This window comes from Macrosteles quadrilineatus, unplaced genomic scaffold, assembly GCF_028750875.1.
Source record: "Macrosteles quadrilineatus isolate MER2022 unplaced genomic scaffold, UCM_ALF_1.0 Scaffold_1__1_contigs__length_201487025, whole genome shotgun sequence".
Lineage (NCBI taxonomy): Eukaryota > Metazoa > Arthropoda > Insecta > Hemiptera > Cicadellidae > Macrosteles > Macrosteles quadrilineatus.
Window position 1 is genome coordinate 471,911 of NW_026542594.1, and position 23,892 is coordinate 495,802.

General features: G+C 33.0%; 1 protein-coding gene across 5 annotated transcripts; it reads left to right on the top strand.

Annotated features, from left to right (window-relative positions):
• Positions 1-499: 499 nt before the first annotated feature.
• On the top strand, positions 500-23,369 carry LOC128986719 (facilitated trehalose transporter Tret1-2 homolog). 5 transcript variants are annotated; one of them, XM_054407576.1, is made up of 7 exons: positions 500-520; positions 11,507-11,642; positions 16,020-16,279; positions 17,330-17,506; positions 19,443-19,643; positions 20,618-20,761; positions 22,203-23,369. In XM_054407576.1, the coding sequence occupies exons 2-7, from the start codon at positions 11,600-11,602 to the stop codon at positions 22,728-22,730; spliced, it is 1,353 nt and encodes a 450-aa protein (XP_054263551.1). In that variant the 5' UTR covers positions 500-520; positions 11,507-11,599; the 3' UTR covers positions 22,731-23,369. The 5 variants fall into 5 exon arrangements, with proteins under 5 accessions (XP_054263551.1, XP_054263229.1, XP_054263389.1 ...); XM_054407254.1 differs by lacking the exon at positions 500-520 and adding an exon at positions 663-782; XM_054407414.1 differs by lacking the exon at positions 500-520 and adding an exon at positions 979-1,065.
• The last annotated feature ends 523 nt before the right edge of the window (positions 23,370-23,892 follow it).

Sequence of the window (23,892 nt, forward strand, 5' to 3'; positions counted from 1 at the left end):
ATTCGCTATAATTTTATAGTTTTCGACTTATAACACGAAAACTGAAAAAAGTGCTAAGAATTTTCAATTCTTTGGGAATATCTTAGAATGATCAAGAAATTATTGTTGGACAACTTCAGATTTGGATTCAGCAACTCAAAAAACATAATTGCTAGACAAAATTCCTTTGAACGCCTTTTTTTGTCCCACAACAGATTGACGGGACTAATAGAATTTGTGTGAAACTTCCAAGATAGTATTGAGCCAACAGAAACTGTAATAGTAATCTGATTTTATCTTAAGTTCCTACATAAATATGATATGTTTCTGTAATTCTAACCACTATTTGTATTTGACATCTTCTGGAGTTTTTATGAAACTCCTAATACATAAGAAATAAACAATAATACTTCACTTAACTTACAAGTGACAGTGACATTTGAAATTAAAATCATAAAACAAACATCTGTCTGACACGTTATCATCTTGAAATGTTATCAAGGTGGAATGGCATAAAACTACAATTCCAACAACAGAGTCAGTAAGTTAATAATTATGAATTGGTTAGTTGCTGCTTCTTATTTGTTCGGTTTTTCAATGTTCGTACTCAATATTGATGGTTAGTTTATGTTTTGAAGACGTGTAAAACTTCATTAGTTTACTTTTTTTAGTTAGGTTAGTACCTACGTTTTTATATTTTTGAGGAAACTTTTCATTTACAATAGTGAGTGGTAAGTTGTCATATAATAAATGACAGTTATATTGTATATAAAAACACAATGGATGATCCTTATATTCACAAGGTAAGTAAAAAATTGTTTTAAAATTAATATGTATGTAAATTTAAAAATACGCCGCCGCAGCAAACCTGCAGACTAAGCAAATTTTGATTTGCCTGATTGGATGACACTAAATTCCGGACTAAGGAGATACCATGCAAACTCTTAGTAAAAAAACTTTATCTTTACTTGCATTGTAAAATGTCATCCATTGTTATATCAACTTTTCAAGTACCTGCATTAACAAGGGGTATCACTTGATGAGAACAACTCTTTGTCAGTGTAACCTCTCTCCATTCTTTGACTGGTAAATATTTTTATTGATCGAGTCTACAGTGATTTTTTAAGGTTTATGTTTGAGGTTTGTTTGAAAGGTATGTTTGAAAAGTTTGTTGCTTTGTAGCTAACAACGTTCTGATTATAGTACAGACACTGGACTATTTATTGCTATGACATAAATAATAATATGTATGTTGATGCCTTGAATGTTGCAAATGCTATTTTTTTATTCTGTTTGATTGTAATGTACCTGCCAATTATTGCAAAAATGCTAATAGTACCTAACTTTGTCATTGTAAATGGATTAAGCCGGAAATAAATTAATAATTTAATATCTGGTTTGTTAAAAGAACCCTATTTGTGTTTTTGAGTGCTGGCTTAAACCTTATTACTGAATATTCATATCAGCATCCAAGGCTAACCTGACATTGACATCAGTTAAACCTATTTATTACTCAGTCTCTCATACAGACTGCTTTCATTGAAGATTAGCTAAAAGTTCTAACAACTGTTTCTAAGTCTTAGATACCATACATAAGTGAAGTGCTTGCTTCAGTTTTATTAATCAACTGTAGTTTGATTTTATTCAATGTAATTTTACATTAAAACAGTGTAAAATGAAGGTAGGTCCCACAAATTCTATGACTATAAATTGTATTTTAAGATTTAAATTGTTAATTTATATCTAAATCTGAGTTTAAAATAACTGTGTTTCATTCTATTTTTTTCATTGCTGTTCACTGCTTCAATTGTATATTATTGTTACTTTTTTCATTGTTTATCAATAATATTGTTAAAATCTGTTAAATTCGGTGATAGTTTGTTATTTCGTTATATTATTATATTCTTATTATTATATTCAGCATATAATAATATAACTTTATAATATAACTAACTCATAGTTTATTCACAGAAAAATAAGGGAAACAAAAGACTGATTGAATAAAACAGCACTGTGAAAATAACTAAAATTCTAATAATTGCTGGAGACAAGCAATTAAACACCCTAAATGGCTTGTCTACCTAAATAGTATGAGTTTTGTGAAATTTTATTTTTGGAAATAAAAAAATTGTAAATCTTTTCACCACACTATGATGTTTTTAGCTGTTTTACATGTTAATTGGTGGCTGAAAGTTACGTTTTGCTGGCCAAGCCAGCTGTCATCGTCATTTGGGGACTGAGCAGATTTTTACATCCCTAGGGCCGCAATATCAGCTGCCCGCTTACTTTCTTAAAACATGAATGCATATTAAATACACAATCAGTATATATTTAAGTATATCCTATACTCTATATTACACAATAGTATGGCCATAGCATTGCAATAGAATTGTTTTATTGTCACCGCTGCCTAGCAACTATTTATTATTATTTTTGCTGATTCCTCAAATTATTTCTTCACACAACACCTTAAAGTTTAGTGTTGACTATCAATGTGCATTATTATTGTGGTGAAAATTGGCATTGACTTTCTACACTTTATATCTAGCATATAATTGGCATTGACTTTATATCTATCTGTGTATGTCAGTTCTCGACTTTGTCTCAAACTTAAAAACTATTTCGGACTGGCACTATTTAATTGTAATCGGGTTTAACCGCGTTATAGCTACATAAATATGCATGAACTTTAATATGATATGATTGATGATTATAAATTTTAAATCTTATGTTAACTTATAAACATTATGTCTCGCAATGAAAAGTTAAGGCCAGCAACTTAAATATATAAACTTAATAAATTTATAACTTTAAGCTTACAATAACACTGTTTTTGACTGTTTGCAGAGTCTTGATAGATTTTAGTTAGAAATAGGAATTAAGTCCCATAAAAGTTATAAGCTTTTTTAAGAACTGGTTATAAGTGCATGACAACAATTTAATAAAATACTAAATTATTGGTTTTTTAAGATCTACAAAATATGGTTTGGAAAAATAGCAAAATTTTATATTTGTAGGGTCAAAAATGAGGAAACCCCATTTTTTGCTCAATGAAATCACCCTTTAACCCCCTTTCCAATAGTCCAATCATGCTGGCTCGTGAACTCATTTGGATAAATAAAGGTTTACACGCTTATACCAAATTTCATTAAAATTGGACATGTATAATATATAGGCTACATATATATTAAATTTGAACGGATGGTGTTTTTGGCCTCTAGGGACATAACAAGGAAAAAGTAAATTATGGTCACGGGTCCAGGTCTTACTATGAGACCTACGGTAATAACTTAATCCCCATTGGAAATTAGCTAAAAGAACTTTTTCAAATTGAGCCATAGACAGAGTGGGCTTTATCCAGTGAAATACAGTTTTCATAATATTATACTAAGAGCCCCTAGGTTTTTAGTCATGCCAAACTGGAAGGGGCCTATGCAAACAGGTCCACTTTTTACATAGGCTGACTGGGCTAGAAAAGCATTTGGACTGTTTGCTTTCAAAACCTAAATGCCATTGGCGTAAAAACGCACAAAATTAAAAATAAGCCCAGAGAGACAAATTGTTTAGAGGCGCCGGCAAATAACAATTTTTGTCGCCACACTATGATGTTTCTGGCAGTATTACATATGTTAATTGGTGGCTGAAAGTTACGTTTTGCTGGCCATACCAGCTGTATTTTGGGGACCGAGCAGGTTTTTACATCCCGGGGCCGCAAAATCAGCTGTCCGCTTAATTTCTTAAAACATGAATGCATATGAAATACACAATTGAATTGTGTTTTATTGTCACCGCTGCCTAGCAACCATTTATTTTTTTTTTTGCTGATTCCTCAAATTATTTCTTCACAAAACCTTAAAAGTTGTAGTTCTGTTGACTATTAGTGTGCATTATTATTGTGTTGAATGTTAACAGTGTATAGTGTGGTGAAAAATTGTGTTCGTACCACGGACCGAAATGGTTTTGCAGCTCTCGATCATATTAAGTTCTCAACTTCGTCTCGAACTTAAAAACTATCTCGAGCCAGCAAAACATCATTTTCGGCCCTAGGTACAAAATATACTATTTCACAATATTTTTTTAATGGTTAACTAAAAATAAAATAAAAACACACAAATTATATCCAATTCATATGAAAATGTATACCTCCAAATAGCTTAAAATCTCGTTATCAACTAATTTATTTTGAACTTTATAGTAAAACAACTTACTTACAGCTTATTCAAACAAATTCTCTATGAGTACAGCAGTATAATCTTGCTAGGGCTGGTCTATGTAGATTCTCTACTTCAGTCCCTGAAATAAATTGGTCAAGTCTTAGTGAAAATAAATAGACAAATGGTGTTCAACCGTAGAAGAGCCATTAATTTGTACAATTTTTTCCAACCACACAAATGCGTATTAGGGTGCATCATCCCTCGCACAATTTTTTGTTCCCTGCTTATAAGGAAATGCAAAGAAAAAGTATTAATTTAAGTACAAATCAACAAAAATTGGATAGAAAACCTCAAAGAAAGGAATTACATTCAAATGTATGCCAAATCGGTGACACATGTGTATTGGTCATAATTAGCACTGGTTTGAACACCAGCAGTCCCCTCATACCAAGTGTGAACATTACATGTGTTTTGCAGTGCTATCTCTTTACAATACAACAACTTAATTAAACTTTGGATGGTTATAAAAATTACATTTTAACAATCAGTAAGTTAACTATTAAGTGGCTTAGAAAGAAATTTAAAAATTTGATTTTTTAAGGGTCTAAAATGGGAATATTCCTCCGTTGTAAACCTGTTAACTTAAGCCAATTTCCATTTGTCTGATAGGATTTTCACTAATATATTTCCTTAAAAATTTCAGATGTATTCCCTATTTAAATAACACTAGCAGGGTATCCGTTCTTCAAACGGGGTAAGCGTCTAAGTATAAAATGCTTATTTGCAGTTATACTCGTGCATTGCGTTTGCAATGGGGGAGGATAAGGTTTGAGAAAATTTGGTTCTTTATATTTACGGTATGATATAGTATTACACATCTACCATAGTCATATACTGTTCTACCACTGCACCTAAACAATAAAAAAAAGTACATTATTATCCAAACATTCGCACAATATCACAAATTATTTATTTAATTAAAAACATAAACATAACTGTAAACAATCCTACTTTGACAGTTATTTGTATATGCCAGCTTTTTGATGCTGCTTACTTCAAATTATACTCCGCGCCAAAGCTGGTGGCGGCTGAGGGATTAGGACGGCCAGGTAGGACTATATAGGTTGGACCTGCTCACCGACCTGGCCGTCCTAATCCCTCAGCCGCCACCAGCTTTGGCGCGGAGTATAGCTGTTATCATTATTGGAAAAAATTAATAGTTCTCCTTATAACTTTTTAATGCTATCGAATATTATCTTTGACTACCGTACTCATACAACTAGGCCCATGATAAAGTTGTCGCCAGTTTTTTAACAAAAATGGTTTTAGTAAAGACCCATTTACTCGACACCCAGTTATTTGACAGTCTGTGTAAATTGACAGTAAACAGCTGACAGGGAAGGTCAGCTGCCCCCCCCCCCCCCCCCCCAGTGGGTTCAACTTTTCAAGCATTTTTTTTTTTCAGAAAATTGAGTTTTAATTTTTGAATATTCATTAATATTAGACATTTCCTTGAAGAATATTTACTCAATTTATATAAAATACTCATGTAAGTAATAAATTTACATGTAAATCTGTACAATGTATTCATTTATTAAAACCCAATAAGTTTCAATGTTCTGGATAACTCCACAGGACAAGTCCACAAATTGTCGAGTTAGTGAGGTTTTACTGTATATGAATACCGTACAAGATATTTCATAAAATTTAAATTTTGTTGAATGACAGGAGATCTTTTGTTTACAGTTTGGTTTCAAGTGGTTTTTTGATGAATAGCTTACATATATCTTTACAATTGTAATCAATCGTAATCTACATAGCAATAAAGTGAAGCTCATCAAACTTGTTTACACGGGTTAAAGTGAGAAGGTCAAGAAGTTGTTACCTTTCATGTCATATTTTTCATGATTAGGTAGGTACTCACTTTTCCAAACATGTTCAAGTATACAACCGAAGAAATAATGAAATTTAAGTAGTGCTATGTCCACCCACAGGATTTAGATTTCCTAACCAAAGCAAAAGAATATTATGCAAAAAGTATCATATCTGGAAAATTTAAGGTATCGGTATAAGTGTATAACATATTTTACAAGATAATTTTGTTTGAGTTTTAAAAGTCCATGTATGGATATTTAAGTTTAAGTGCCATATAGGATTTTTTCTAAACCCTAGTTTTGTTATCTACCTCAACCCTTTGTTAGATAGCATCATTAACTGATAGCACATGACAGATAGCCTCGTAACTTTTTTATTTTTTGAGAACTAACGAAAACATTTGGGAACTATCGAGGACTAACGAAGAACTAACGATTGATATATAGATGTAAACATTTCTCATCAGAAAACGGCACGCGTTAGAACCCGGAAGTGTGAAGTTAGCGTACCCACTTATTATCGGCTATAACTTTTTTATTTTTTGAGAACTAACGAAAAAATTTGGGAACTATCGATGAACTAACGATTGGTATGATCAAAAGTGGATACGCTAATATGGGTACGCCAACTTCACGGACCTGCTTCTAAGAGTTGTGAGTAAGAAAGAGTGGCTACCCTAATGAATATTTTATATGATGTTACCTATACCAATTTCACTGAGGAAATAAAATCGATTTAAAGAAAACAATATTTAATGTGTTTATGTTTATTCAACACGAGGATTATTTCTTACTAGTGTACATGTTGCTCGAATTCGAGCAATTACAAAGTATTACAGGAGTTATTTAAGATTGAATAACAGTCATATTTACAATGAGTTTAAAAGAGTCAATTCAAATATTACCGTTGTGTAACTCAGACCCTGTTTATCTTCGTTATTGTTGATAAACCTAAAGCATTCCGGACGGTTCTCTCCTTCTCAAAATGCCTTGCTGTACAGGCAACACAGGTTATTAATAGAGGGCCAATTGAGAACGAAAAGTCGTTTTGGGGTAGTGTTAGGGCGCATTTGTAACCATCAAATAGTTGAAGTTGTCCAGGTTCAGGTTCAGACTGTGATGAGTTAAGCCTATTACGCGCCACTGTTCTGTAGCTGCGGTCGTTATCACGATTGCACCTCCTGTCTATGTTTCGTTGTCGTTGCGTCGGAGACATTTAAAAGAAATAAACCTAACCTAACAAATAATAAACAAATTATAGCTACACAAAACAACGATAAATGCACAAACTTAAGTTACAATCATGCTAACACAATCCATCATAGCGACACAAAACAACGATAAATACACAAATTTAAGATACAACCATACTAACAGAACACGATCCGTCTTGGGGGTTATGTTTACACAAACTCAAATAGTAAATAAATGTACTCAATGTGTTTCATTGAATTGAATAGTAAATAACAGCAATAAAATTATACAGCTGATCAAAATGTAAACAATTATGTTCTTCATAAGGATAACATGGGAACTTTCAAAGCCACTGGGGCAGAGCCCAAGGGACTTTAAAAAAAATGTAAGGTCAGTTTGCAAATCTACGCGACACGCTCTTTCCAATGAGACGTCAATGGATAAAATCGGTTAGGAAATGGCGGAGGAGTTCAACCGACAAACTTTCGTGTAGCGTATTAATTATATAGATTCTTTGTAAGAAAAATCAGTCAGCTGTTCATTCAAAAATCTTCTTAAGTGTGTAGCCCAAGGCCAGAGCCATCAAATTTGACAAGCAAAATGCTGTGAGTCTAAGAGATTCTTTCAAGTCTTATCAGTATACAGTTAAGTAGTTACTCATTTACACAGCTCTTGCTCCCATTGCCAAATCTTTATTGTTAAAGACTCTTAGATAACAAATGGGCTTGTTACTGACCTATATTTTTAAAGAATACAGAATACAGCCTGCTTTTATCACTAATAATGATCCAATGCTAACCAAGGACAATGCCATAATTTATTTTAATCAACTCATCCTGCGTTCATTTTCAACTTAAACCTATACTACATATTATCTGTATACTATACTATTATCAGTATATTATACTATTATCAGTATATAATACTAATCAGTATATTATACAGTACTATTATCGAATTTGTTGGCATTGGGGTAAGGTTTTGGTTCCTTGCTCAATAAACATGTAATTCTTAACATTTTAACACTTTTATTTAAACTTATAAATAATAGTTTACGACGCAACAATCGCTTAAATATAGAGTATTTACGACACAAAAGGCACGAAAAGTGCCTTAATCTTCTACAAGTTTCGTACACAAGCTGCTTACACTACTAACTTTAACTACGTTGGTTAGTAAGGTTTGTAAAATATTATAACCTATACTCTTTCTGTATAGGTTTATTTTCTTAGGGAATAGGTACTATGCTGGTAGAATTCTTACTATAAATGCTGTTTCAGGTACAAATAGACAAATGCAATACTGAATGTATAGTCATAGTCATAGTCATATTCATAGTTCTTTATTCATTTTTTTGTACATAGTTTATACAGTAAATAGCGTCATATATAATGCAATACTAAAACTAATGAAAATCTACTACGGTATTTACAATTTACCAAGCAAAAATGAAAAGTAATAATATTGGAACAGTTTTCTTACAAAATTTAAATCAAAACAAACAAAATTAAAGTCTCTCTTAACATATTACAAAGATTATTACAAACAGTTTAAGTCCTTACTTCTAAGTTTTCTTTTTCACTAGATCTGAGTTTCAAAAAACCTTCCTGGAACTGTTGGTTAGCAAATTGTTAGGTTCAATTTTTAGGTTAAGGAAAGAAAGTGTGTGTTTCCAGCAAAGTCAATGGGTCAAGAAATTAAGTTGGTCTTTATCAGCTGATAAGTTGACAGTTGAATCATTACAATTTTACTTATTTTCTCTCAATCCTTGAACCTCCTTTTGGTCCCTACTAATTTACTTCTTTACCTCACTAGTGCTGTGATGTAAAACAACAATGTGGTAAAGTAAGCAAACAATATGGAAAAATAATTGTTTTAATTCAAAAGAAACTGAATTAAAAAGGAGAGTTTAAAAAACATTTCTATGTCTTTACCTCCTCCTAGGTCTTAAATAATAACTTGCAACACTTCTCATATGCACGCAGCGCACACTGGTTGGTCTAATAATTGCTTGAATAATGCTGAAAAAAACACTAAGTAAGGTAAGAAATTCATCAGAATTTTCCCCAAATGGTCCTTATTCATAGATGATAATAGATTGTAGATTTTATTAATAGCTGAAAAAAATTATGTACCGGTATAGAAAACTTTGTTTGAATCAAAATAAATCATACTTTTTATTAATTAAAAGTTTAAAATTTGATGTTCTCCTCATTGAATTTGCACAGTTCATATTTCCAATAAATATTCCTTTGTAACAAATATGAGCGTTGGAATTGGACATGCTCAAAACATAGCACCAATCTATACTTATAAAAGGCAAAAATCACACTCTATAACTGATCATTATATCTCAAAAACTACAACCCATAACAACTCAGGGATTGGAATAGAGGTTCCATAATTAAGCTCTAGGCTGTAAAATAAGAAGTGTTTTTAAGAAATCCCACCAGGACCTGCCCCAGTGGCATTAAAAGTTCCAATGTCATCCTTATAGAGAAAACATTCAAAGATTTGTTTCCATTTGAACAGATAAATACATTTATTTCAATTCATCACTCTATTTTTTAAGGGAATAGCTGGTTTTATTAGATTGAAATGAAAATGTATGCATTATTTATGTGGCTTGAAGTTTGTGTTTTACTGCACAACAGTTTTTGTAAACGTTAATAGTAGTTTTCATCACTAGGAGCGAAAATGGCTTATTTAAGTACATAATTGCGCCTCGCTTGGAAATACGATTGAGTACTACCAAAAAGACACTTTTGCTCCGTGTGATGAACAACTATTTTCATCATATACCGTGGAAATAACCTTCTAATTGTTAAAAAATCAGACCACATAATTTGAGGTTATACAAAGTCGTCATTAATGTTTACATTTCTGTTGTCTTTTTACAAACATAAAACATAACTTTAAATTTTGTGTGATTAGCAGAGTTTTCATGTTGCACTGACAAGGTTTTGAGGTTAGCGAACCAAAGAATTTACCATATTATGTTTTTTGGGTTCCTTATTTGAAGTTAAGGGGGATTTCCTAGCTACGGGGTATACACCGTAGCGGGGTACGGCGTTCAATGCATTTTTAGACCGAACCGCAGACAATGACGGACTAGTGTTTTCCTAGACTTCGCGGAGTGTGGACTCGTTGCACAACAACACAAACTCCTTGCTATTCCGTTGCTGACTGTGACATAGACTCCTCTAGAATGAGTCAACGCGGCCCGCTGTCTGAAACCGCGCTGGCAGAGTGCAGTGAACGATTCCTAGGAAAACACTCTTATACGTATCACTGTGTATTGTGTGTTTTCTGCGGACTCCATAGGCTCAACACAGCACCCAGCTGCGGCCGTTACCCCGCAGCTAGGAAAACCCGTCTTTACCCAAAAATGATATTTTTGTGGAAGATTTAGAGAACTAAAAATTGCTGCTTTCCGAACAGAATGATGAAAATGATTTTAAAAATGAAGACATCTATAACTATAAAAGAGGAAGTATGTATGCATATACCCTATGGAATCGAAAACCACTCGACAGATATTGTAATGAAACCTTCAGGCATTATTAAACATTATTCAAGAATGGTTTGTGTGATGTTTGGTGTGGATCCGTCAAAAGCGCTCCGCCTCAGAGGGTGTTAAGGGTTCCAATGTTAGGCTTTTGGGACTACAATTTTACAAATAAATATAATTTAAAGGCAGATGTTTACTTTCACCAACTGTTTTTTAGGTTTGGTTTGAACAATCACAACATTCTGTATTAGTCATGATTTGAAATAGTAGGCTACAGAAAACTATTTTACTTTTGGATAAGTCCAACGATTTCTCTGTAACTAAATAACAATATATTATTAATGTGTTCTGAATATCAAGGTCAAAGGAACAATTATTTGCTATAGAGTTTCATATAATATTTTAAGGAATGGCACCTGCTGTCTCCTATCACTTTATGATTACCATATTTATAATAGAGAAGAGAAGAAGTTCTTGATGAGTACAATCCCCTCCACCCCAGGGACACTTTAAGTTAATGGTTAACAAAAAGATCGTAAGTTAAATGTAATAAGGTTCAACACCTCAACACAGTGATTTTATTGTGTGTACTAAGGTGTACCCTTCCTTTAAAACTACAAACATCCTTTAAAAAAAAATATCTTACTTTCAACATTAGTAACTTAAAACATCTCATTGGTAGTCTCCTAATTAAGAGACAGCAGTTTGTTGTTCACTTTAAGGTAGTCACTAGCCAATAACTTTGGTGTGTCATAGTTACTAGTTTTCCTTAGTTTTGTCTTCTTTGATTCCAGGCATTTATATTGGTGATAAGTTTAAAGGACAGCTAAGATGAGTTTTACAAATGTCCAAAGCACATCAAAGTGACAACATCTAGTAGAGGCAACATGGCAGCTTCACGGCTACCACAGTATATTGCTGCTCTTGTAGGTTGGTACTAATTCCTCATCTAACATAATATTAATTTATCTACTAACATGTATTTTATTCTAAACAGAGCAGACTAAAAATTTAATTTAATTGCAGCAAAAACAGCTGTTTTTAATACATGCGTTGAGGGTCTGAAGTAGCTCTTTTTAACACATTTTTAGTCCCTGAGGAGGTAAAAGTCAGCTGTTGTAAACACAGTTCTAAAAGTCATTTAAATGCAATCGCATGTTTCGAAAGTATACCTTATATTGCTAGTTTTAATTGGTTGTGGCTTATTGTTGCATTCTTGTTAACAGTTTTTTTTTTTTTTTTTGACATATCGGTATATCAAACAGTCGGGACCACGTAAGTTTTCAGTTGAGGGAGGAGCCTATTCACCATATGGATTTGAATGAACTAGAGAACTGCGCGGTATTGGTGTTGCCAAATCTAATAATACCAGCTGATTTGAAAATATTGCTTAGTATATTTTAATTAGTGTTGTCAACGGGCGATGTGGCAACGTCGCACTAGCCTTGTCTTGTGATTGGCTGCCACCAACTGCAAACTTACGTGGTCCCGACTTTTATATGATTGAATCACTTGCCAAACAGCTGCTGAGGTTATCTTTACATGACAGGTTCTTTTGTTTTCTAACTTTGTTTGCTTAAATAAATGCAATACGACAAAAAATATAGAGGTAGTTCTTTGCATGGGTAAAAATGTCATTTCAACCCTCATTAATTTTCCGACTTTGGCTTCGCTATGATCTCGGGTCAAAAAGATCCATTTTATGCTCTAGTGATGAAATATACTAGTATAGTATAGTACTACATAGTACTACCTTAACAATGAATACTAACTATCTAAATGCCATAAACGGTGAGAGCCCTGAGGGCTTAGGTCACATGTTGGCCTGACTTGAAGTAATGTGACAAAGAATTCCAGGTCTGTGTCCAACAGAGTAGAGGGGGTTTTTTAGTAAGTATACCCTAGTAGCACAAATATGTATTATATAAATATTTTATATATTTAAAGTTGTATTTGATAGAACTTCGAATAAAATATATAAATAATATATCTTTAATAATAGTTTGATATATTCAAATATATATTTTAAATATTACCAAAAAGTAATGCAAAATATAAATTAAATATAGGTTTTGAATATATAAAATAGATTCATAATATATATTAATAAAAAAAGTATAGAATCTATAATATACATATTTTATATGTATATTTGTCCTATTAAATATTAAAAAAAATTATGTGTTGAGAATATTTTAAATATATATATAAAATATTTTTCAAACTATATTATATATTTAAAGTATTTATAAATATATTTTGAAACACGTCAGATATTTTTAATAATAAAATAATAATATATTTGTAGAATATATAGCCTATAATCTATTATAATTAGCAAATAATTAATTGGCATCTTTTTGTTTTTTTTAGTGTCCATCAATTTATACATGCATTTTTTGTATGATAATTGCTATTGTGAAAGCGTTAAAATTAAGTAAATAATAATACAAACTCTGAATGGTGTCACTCTATCATGCACGTAAAGAAAAATTTAAGCATATAGTTAAGAGGCAGTATACATGTTCAACAGCTACATGTGGTCAAACGGAAAAAAAGTGTTGATGGGTTTTATTTTTTTAATTGCAATATGTGACAATGAATGTGATCATAGAAATCTCGAAAGATTGGCTAGAAAAGGGTGCTAGTGACTGGCGACCTTTTAAGAAACTAATTATTGTTGTATATGACGTTTTAAAAATTATAATTTGATTTACATATGCCATAAATTACATAATATTTGTCATAGTATTTAAATTAGTTTTTGTAGTTTACTGTATTTGTATTTGTGGAGACCACTCACTATTCACTACAGCACTATTTAACTCAACTAATTGATGTCAAAACAGATTAACAGAATCATATTATACTGTAGTACCGGTATCAAAAATATTTCAAGTATTGCAACCATTGCAACTGACGGCCAATCTTTCATCATTTGAAAACTTATTCTATCAACAGTCACAAATAGTTCAGAGGTAAGGTAAGAGGCTCATAAGGAGAAGGACCCAGGTTCGAGACCCATCCGAGCCGAAAAAATTGTATCCAGTAATTTTTTCAAAATTTGTTTTTGTGAACTATTTAATCAATTTACTCAACTGATAATTGTGCTTTTCATACTAAATCTTTATTATTTTGTGTTTTTATGTTTAGGCCCCATGGGATGTTTGGAAGTGATATTAAATACATTTTTTATTTTAATATTATTCACTAAAATATATTATTGGAACATATTTTTTTAATATTTAATATATTCAAAAACATATTTTTTATATATTTAATATATTTAAAATATTATATAAAATTGACAGTAATACACACTTGAGATATATAAAATAGATTTTTAATATATTGATTCATATGTATTTAATATATTTGTGCTACTAGGGAAGTCTGTGATAGTTTCAGGAGTCTCACACTACAGGCTGGCTACCTGTGTGCGTAAAAGCATTTTCCCTCCTCTCCCTTAAAAAATAAATAAATAAAAAAAACCTTAACAATGTACCGTACTACCTTCATTGTTTTATTGTAGCAAATTTCCCATATAGGGAGGCCAAAATCGATTTAATTTTTCGTTTTGAGGTCCCCAGAGGCCAAAAACACCCTCCATTCAAATTCATATATACAGGGTGACAAAAAAGTCTGGAAACGGTTTAATATCTTTTTAAACTAAATCCGTTATAAAATTCAAACCTTTCACATCAACTTACGTGTATGAAAACTACTTTTTCCAAGCATTGTAATTTTTTTACCTCTACCAGGGGACGACCCATGAGGAGTAGGTACATAATCTTTAATGTAAGCATAGGTTGATATGCACACCATTTTAAAGGGTTAGTCAAGTGGAGTTCATTGCCGGAAACCGCGTCCAAAAAGGTTCATCCGTTACAAAATGGCAGCTGTCCAAAGTTTTTGTGAAATATACCTGCACAGGCCTTAGTATGGGCAAATACTCGTATTAAACATTAGCTTGAGAGCTTAAACTGTATTTTAAAGTCAACTAGCTCATAGACTAATAGTATTCAATCATCAAAACAAATTTAACCGGGTTTCAGATTTCCCTGCTAATGTTGACTATGACTATGAGTATTTACCAATACTAAGGCCTCTGCAGGTATATTCCGCAAGAACTTTGAACTGCCGCCATTTTGTAACGGGTGAACCTTTTTTGACGCGGTTTCCGGTAATGAACTCCACTTAACCAGATCTTTAAAATTATGTGCATATGCATATCAACCTATGCTTACATTAAAGATTATGTACCTACTCCTCATGGGCCGTCCCCTGGTGAAGGTCAAATAATGGCAATGATTGCAAAAAGTAGTTTTCATACATATAAGTTGATATGTGAAAAGGTTTGAATTTTCTAACGAATTTAGTTAAAAAGATATTGAACCGTTTCCAGACTTTTTTGTCACCCTGTATATGTCCGTTAGCGCGATAACTCAAGCAAAAATGATCCGATTTTGATGAAATTTGGTAAAAACGTGTAAACCTACGTTTATTTAAAAGAGAACCAGCATGATCGGACTATGGGAACGGAGGTTTATGGGGGGGGTTTTATGGGGTAAAAGTTTGTTTTTTCCATTTTTGGTTTTTCCATACAATAAGGGTTTTCATGGGAAAATAACATAAGCAAAAATAACTTTTGAAACATACTTTTCACAGGAATCAGAGTAGTACCATTTTGTCCAGAATTTAAAGGACTATAACATACTAAATTTCTACCAAAAGCATCCATGCTGTTTTTGAGAAAATTTAATTTTTTAGTTATTTTATCGGTTTTTATGGAAAAAACTATTAAAAATCTAAATTTAAAAAATTTAAATTCACCTGGATGAATCATGGATTAGTAGTAAGTACCTACATACCAAATTTCATCAAAATCGCGGACTACAGGTGTGGTCTGCAGCTCTGTACACATCCATACATAGAGATAGACACACACACACACCAACACACGCACACACACACACACACACACACGGACAAATATCACTTCAAAAACAACATTTTGGGTTCAGGGTGACCCAAAACAGATACATCCACTCAAAACTCAAATTTTTGACAAAAACAATACTTTATCCATATAAGTTACTAGGAGAGAAAGTAAAAATGATAAACTAGAACAATTATTGGTACCGGTACCACAAGAAATTCAAAACAGTAACATATTTCAGGTTTTAATCTGGTGGCCGTGTTGTGATGATCTCTTAAATAACCAATACTCGCATTCACCAAAAGTGAAGGAAAAGTTTTCATTTTCTTACAAGTTTTACAGATTCTTAAAATGTTAAATATTTTCAGCGAACCTAGGAGCCCTAAACCTGGGTACCAATCTAGGCTGGACGTCCACAGCAGAGTATCATATCAAAAGGGAGCAGCAGTATGGGTTCCCAGTGTCAGACTCCCAGTTCTCTTGGGTCAGCTCGCTGATGCCCCTAGGAGCACTGATAGCTGCCCCAGCAGTAGGCTGGCTGGTCACCACCATCGGTCGCAAGTCATCCATGATTTTCCTGTGTGTTCCCTCTGTGATTGGCTATGGCCTCTTAGCCTGGGCTCAGAATGTAAGTTAAAGTAGGTAATCATGTATGACTAGATAGTTGCTTTATCAATGCTTCATAATATGATAAGAACATAACAGATACCGTAATATGTAGATCTTAAAATGAACCAGTAAACAATGATAAACCAACCACTTTTTATATTTTTGTTGCCATGGAGACCAATTGATGCTCACTTCCGGTAAACTTTGGACGGCCACAATGCATAGCCTGGGCTGGTATATTGAGGAGTTTCTTTACACAGCTACCTATGTGTTTAATATGCATATTTTTAATATACAATGTGTAAATCAAGTATTGAAACAAATCTTTATTTTTTAAACCGAAATAGATAGAAATATTCTGGTTGTAGCATTGATTCTTAACAAAGGTTCCGCAATGTTTTACACCAAAATAAGTTTTTAACCCCTTTCAAGGTAGGGGGTAGGGGTCGACTTATATTTTTTCAAATAGCAACCCCCTCATTTTGAAGGATTTGTGAAAAGAAACACAATGCAATGATGCAAATCCGAGGTAGATATTTCATCCCTAGCCTAAATGGTGGGTGTTCCAAAATTTGATTTATGTGAAAAAGCACCTATTTTGGAATACCTGCCATTTTAGCTAGGGGTGAGATATTCACTTCGGGTTTGCGTCATTGTGTTTCTTTTGACAAGCCCTTCAAAATGAGGGGTCACTCAATAGAGGTTGCTATTTGAAAAAAAAGTCACCCCCTACCCTGTAAAGGGTGGAAAATTTTGTTTTGTGTAAAGAATTGCGGAACCTTTGTAAGAATCGATGCTACAAACAGAATATTTCCTATCTATTTCGGTTTAAAAAATACAGATTTTTTACACACAGTATGAGATTACAAGTTGAGCATACAAATTTGCTGCTTTCAGTATAAAAATAAAGTAAACAATATGCTCGCAAGTCGCAATAATAATAGAACAATAATTTCTCAAACCTTTCAAGCAATGTTTTTTGTTTCTATTTTATTACGATCAGAACATGCTAACTTACCAGGACTTGCTGGTTTCTAAATGGAGTGTTTGTGCTCTGTATTGTTTGCAGGTTCCCATGCTGTATATAGGCAGACTACTGACAGGAATGAGTGGAGGAGGGTTTGGCATAGTTGTGCCTCTTTACGTTGGAGAGATTGCCGAGACCAACATTCGAGGAACTCTAGGAGTCTGCTTCCAACTGCTGTTAGATATTGGCATTTTGTTCACTTACATAATTGGAAGTCTTGTAAGTGTACTTTGGTTTTAGTTTTAAAACTCGAGGTAAATACAGCCTTAGAATAGGAATTTATATTAGTTTTAAAGATACAAGATTATATTAATATAATAAAGTTTCTTTATGAAGCTAATAAGGATCACAAACTTTTGAGAAAATCGTAAGCCCCATCTATCAACAACATACTAATGAAAGGTCTTAACTTCCAAAAATATTTGTTTTCTGATAAATCCTCTATACTAATGGCATGAACACCAAAAATAATTCTTAGGACGACTTTATAAATTTAAAACAAAGAGAGATATCACACAATAACTTGGCTTATCATTGTTGGTAATAATAGTAAGCTACTTTTTTTGTGTACATAGTGATCGGATGTCACCTATGGGGGACGGCCCATAGGGAGTAAGTTGAAAATCTTAAAGGGAAGCATAGGTTGATATGTACTGTACATCAAATTAAAGGTCTTTCTGAACTGAAAACAATGCCCCAAACCTGACCTCAAGTGGACAATCGAGTAAAAAAGACAGCTGTCCAAAGATTCATTGAATTTGCAATGCTTGTCGATTCCGCTAGAAAACGGAAGAAAATCATTTAAGCGTAAACATGAGTCGATATTCACATCAAATTAAAGGTAATTTATTAGTAGTAGAATACAATGTCACAATTTTGAGCTCAAAAGAACAACTGAGTAAATAATTGCAGCTGTTTAAGGCCGGCCACACACAGAACCAGGCAAGGCGGGGCGCGACAGGGCATTTTGCCCCGAGGCGTCTTGTGCGACGGGAATTGCACGGGCGCTTATGGAGCTCCACACACAGGACCGGGCGAGGCAGGGCACGTCGAAAAGACGCCCCCGGGCGCTCTCAAGGCAAAATGCGAAGGTCTCCAAAATTATGCCCCCGAGGCAAGACGCTGCTGGGCAGAACCTTCTGCGCATGCGCGGTCATGTGATTTATTCCCTTTCGGGCTAATTTTGATAAGGATTATTTTACAACTGATACAATTTACATACAAGACTGTAACAGTTTATACGACCAAATATTACACCCTTTGATAATACTATGCAGTGATGATATTACTACAGTGGTTGAATAACTAATAATTTATCTTGGTATTGATAACTGAGGAAAAAGAGGGCCAACGTTCATATCTTATGGGTTTCAAAAATCACTCCTCTGGAGGTATGACTTTGAATTTTGTTTTCTATTCTGCTTCCAAGTATAAAGTCAAATTTAAAAGTTGGCTAAATCGGCTCAAGGCTCAGAAATAAAAAAAATCCTATATTAATTTTCAGGTTTATGGGGGCTAAATATTTTACTTGACGTGCCCTGCCTCATTCTGTGTGTGACAGCAACAAGACAGGGCTTAAGTCAGGCGTCTCGTCGTGCCCTGTCGCGCCCCGACCCGCCTGGTTCTGTGTGTGGCCGGCCTAAAGATTCAAAATGACAGATTAAAAAATCTCCCTATGAGCCGCTCGCCATAGGTGACATCCATTTATCATCTACACAAAAATGCAGCTCACTATTACCAGTAATGATATGCCAAATTTGGTTGTGAGACCTCTTTTTGTTTTAAAAGTTATAAAGTCGTCCCAAGACTTAATTGACAATCTGAATATAGATTAAAGTTTTTCACATCTTAAAGTACTATAAAAGTGGTAGCTTTGACTAGTCAATGGTGCTAGGCTGTAGGAATAAAAAATTACAAACATTCTATTTTTGCAAAATTTTTAATTACATGTTTTTGCCAATTGCGCGGAATATGAACTCCGATTTCAAATTTTTTTCTCTTTTTTTTCCTATGTACCAATTGCAACATTTTCACACTATAGCAACTTAATTTTCACAACTTCAATACGCACCACCCTACACTCCACGTTCAGAAGTAATGATCAATGTTGATATTCTACCTCGGACTAGTTTAATGATAAGACATATCTTTGCAGGTGAGCGTGAAACTACTATCAATATTTTGTCTTTTGATTCCCGTAATTTGTGGTGTATCAGTGGTATTTATACCAGAATCTCCAATTTACTATCTGGAAAAGAGTAAAGACAGGGAAGCAGAAGAAGCCCTACAATGGTTCCGTGGAAGTGGGTACAACATTCAACACGACTTTACTGTCATGCAACAAAACATACAGGAGGTAGGAGCTTGAACTATTTGGTACGATATAGGCCTAAAGGTTAAATGACAGCAATAATTATAACCTTCAGTTAAACCAAAAAGTAATATAAATGACATCCATTTTGATTGAAACAAAAAAAAACGTTAATAGTATTTAACGTTTGATTTTTAGTTTACTTAATTAATTGTTGATGCGAGTTTTCCAATACAAATATTAACAGAGTATCAATGTTGTTAGATAGTTAATGTATTACTTAATAATATTAAATAGCCTACAGGCTATACAGTGTTAAAGAACCTAGTACAGTAGAAACCCCTCTTTTAAAACTGACCCTAATGGGACTGGACCAATGTCGGATAAGTCAAAAAGTCGGTTAAAACGGGCAATCCCTTAACTTAATAAAATTAAGTGCTATTTATTTGGAACTATTTAATCACTATTCTGAAGTCGTGCGTGCATTATTAACAAAATAAACTACACTCTTATCTAATTTTTTTTAAGTATTGACAATATAAATGTCACAAATAAACACAAAACACGGTAAAGTTAAATACTTTGACTTTCAGTGGAATAGATTGTAGTCTTAGGCAATAGTAATAGTCAATAAAAATTCTTATTTCAATACCCTTAGTAATATTAATAATTAATGTTCTCCAAATCCATTGTAATACACTACAGAACTTATTGTAGAAATTAAAGATACAAGCAAGCAACCATTGCGTAACAAGACAGGATGTTTATTTATAGCATGTAACATTCTGTAGAACTTAGCGTATTCCCTTAACTGAGCAAGAGAGTGGAAATGCCGTGCCGAGAGTCCTAGAAAGCGGCGGTTAAACCAAAGTGCTCACAAACTGTAATATTTTACGAGGGACGGCGGATAATCCCATTATTGGACAATGCAAGGTCGGTTAAGAGGTCTACTGTAATTTTTTTAAATAATCAAATTGAATTTTTTAAAAGATAAAATACAAAATGTTATTTACTTTCAGGTCAAAGATTCAAAGGTTACCTTTTTTGAAGCATTTTCATCAACAGCTGCCAAAAAAGGTTTGGTAATATGTTTAGGACTTATGTTATTCCAACAGTTTTGTGGAGTTAACAGCATTGTCTTCTACACAGATATCATTTTCAAGGTAAGTTTAATTACCGTACCTTAACAATGTGTAATAGTTTGGAAAGAAAATTTATCTTATTCAAAGTTAAATAGTATTTATGCATACAGTTTGAAGTAAGTTTAACAAAAGGGTGTTTTTTTTTATTTAGTAAGTGCCGTTTTTGTGTATAAATTGGTAAATCTATTTGTATGCCGCAATGAGGCTCCTCGCAACTTACTGGCATCATTTGTGAACAAAATGACATCATTTGCAGCTCTTTATCTGACATGTACAATTCGCTGTGATTTAAAAATTTTTTAAACTACAGAATCTCCCTCCGCATGCCTTATTTGAGATAAGGTCAGTGATAGGTTTATACCACAAGAAACACATATTCTATGCCGACATCCATCACCAGATGACTGAAATTTATGACCCTAATGTAATGATCGTGGTTGTGGTAGAGGGATTGATTATGATTCATGATACAGTAATACAAGTCTGAACAAGTCTCTTTGACTGAGGGATAAAGGGTAGATTGGCTTGCATGCTATATAGACGTTTAGCGCTACATGGCCAATCAGTATACTTGTCATTATGGTTGTTTCAAGTTGTGTAGAACATTATAAATTGTAACAATTTAAAAACTATTTTATTTACTTATTCAAGTATCTGGTATCTAGCTACTAGTGGCTAATATTCAGCCAGACACTAGATACAAATTGTCCAGATACCGGATTGTAAATGGATATACATTCCACCTCTAAAAAAATAGACAGAGTTTGAAAATATTTTGTCATCATACTGTCTGAAAAGCAGCCAATTTTTTTCTCTCAAAATAGTCAGTAAAATCATCGTTTTCAGGTAACTTCAAATAAGGAACAAAAAAAAAAACATATGGTAAATTTTTCAGTTCACATTTTACACATTTCAGAAGCACCTCAAAATGTTACCAGTGCATTATAAAAACAATGCTAAATGTACACAATATTTATACAACCCTAAAGTTATGTTTGCAAACAACAAAAATGTAAAAGTTGATGACGACTTTGTATTTGTTTTTCAACGAGAAGGTTATTTCCACAGTATGATGAAAATAGTTTTTTGATGAAAAGAGCCACTTTCGCCCCTGGTGATGAAAACTAAGTTATAAAATGCTTTATTCAAATTCAACCTCAACCTCAACCATCACTGGCGCCCCTGGGCATATGCCCAGTCTGCCCGTTTATAAAAGTGGGCCTGTGTCAATCCTATAAAAGCTCATTAGAAAAACAACTCTATAAAATATTTGGGAAACAAATACAATTTTATAAAAACAATAGCCTATATTATACTTTTACATATTAGTTGAAATATTTACATATATCTGGATCCGTTGTAAGCTGCTGATCCAAGGGATACACAATTTTATAATACATGATAATTTCTTAAGTTGTGTTTATCATAATGAGTGTAGTAACCCAAGCTGGTATGTGTTCAGGAGGCCGGCAGCAGCCTCGACTCTAACGTCCAGACCATAGTGACAGGTCTGGTGAATCTGGTCTTCACCTACGTGTCGTCCATTGCTGTGGACAGACTAGGACGCAGGCCCCTGCTGCTTGTCTCTGACATCGGGATGGCCATCTGCACATTCCTAATTGGGCTCTTCTTCTTCATGAAAGACAAAAGCTACGACATGGACTCTGTCACATGGGTTCCTATCACTGCAGTTTGTCTGTACCTAATCTCATTTGCCCTCGGTTATGGCCCATTACCTTGGGTGTTCCTAGCAGAAGTATTCCCTAGAAAGATTGCAGGATATGCGGCTTCGGTAGTTTGCATGTTCAACTACTTCTGTGTTTTTATCATAACAAACTTCTTTGATGATATCAGTTCGCTAGTGGGGAGAGGAGGTGCATTCTTCATTTTCACAGCATTTTCAATTGTCGGAACACTATTTGTAATCTTCATAGTGCCGGAAACAAAAAATAAGACCTTAGAGGAGATTTTAAAAGAGTTGGAAGATTGATAAGGAATAATTTGAATATGAAACCTGGACAATGTACTAAAACAAAATGAGTACAGTAGCTAAATTCTTAAAGTAAATAAATATATGACAGAAGAAATTTATGATTAGGAATTGGTGAGTGGGTTGTCATGAAAAGGATGAAAAACATTTTGAAGGCCAATTTAATAAAAGGACTTATCACTTTTGAATAAATTGAATATTATTATTATTTGTTTTTAATTTTTTTGATTTGATAAAAAAAAATACGACAATACCTTTTCAGAAGGAAAATAAGTTTCATGCAAATAAAACTATTTGCAACACAAAATGCCATGGAATTAGTAGTGCTAGATACATTTTTGAACAAATAAAATAAAAATAAGTTTGTTACTTTTTGTGCATGAACTGGACCTCGTCGACAAGTTTTACAAACTTGGCGAGGCCAAGCTGTAGTATTATTTTAAATAAATATATTTGAATTTTAGTTTTCAGATTTATAAATGTTATAATGTCAGTCCTCTAGTGTAAGATAGGTTAAGAAGTTAAAATATTGTAAAATGTGTTAGTATAAAATGCTGTCTAAATAATTAGTTTATGTATGTAAAAAGTGTTATTTGTTTATATTTTTTGTTATTATATTACTATCTATCTATATATTAATAGGCAAGCATGTTTCTTTGTAACCTTTTTTCTCAGGTCGTGTGCATTTCAGGGAAAATCTGCACATACTGTTAGAAAGATATTTGCCTGTAGATGTGCAAAATACCTCTATAAATTAAAATACAACAAAAATTAACACCAACAATTAATTTAAAATTCTAAAAAACTAACATGGGGCTTATGGGTTACCATGCTGACAAAAGAACAACGCAATATAAACAGAAGATCAAAACAAATGGAAGAATCAATTGTTCCAATCACATGTTTTATTAGCAACGCAGGGTGAAAATAGAGAAGTCTGTACACTACATATTTTTGGTTGAGTTTTCATTCACTAGACGACCTCTAGGTAGTTTTATTAAATTAAAACCGTACAGAGTAATGCAAACTGCCCTTTTATTAATACCTGGTATACCAAATAAAAATGTCCATTATTATAATTTGTAAACAATTTTATGTTTAAATCATTTGTTTATTGAGAGTTAAGTATATTACATGTTATAGTTGATTATATTATATTTGA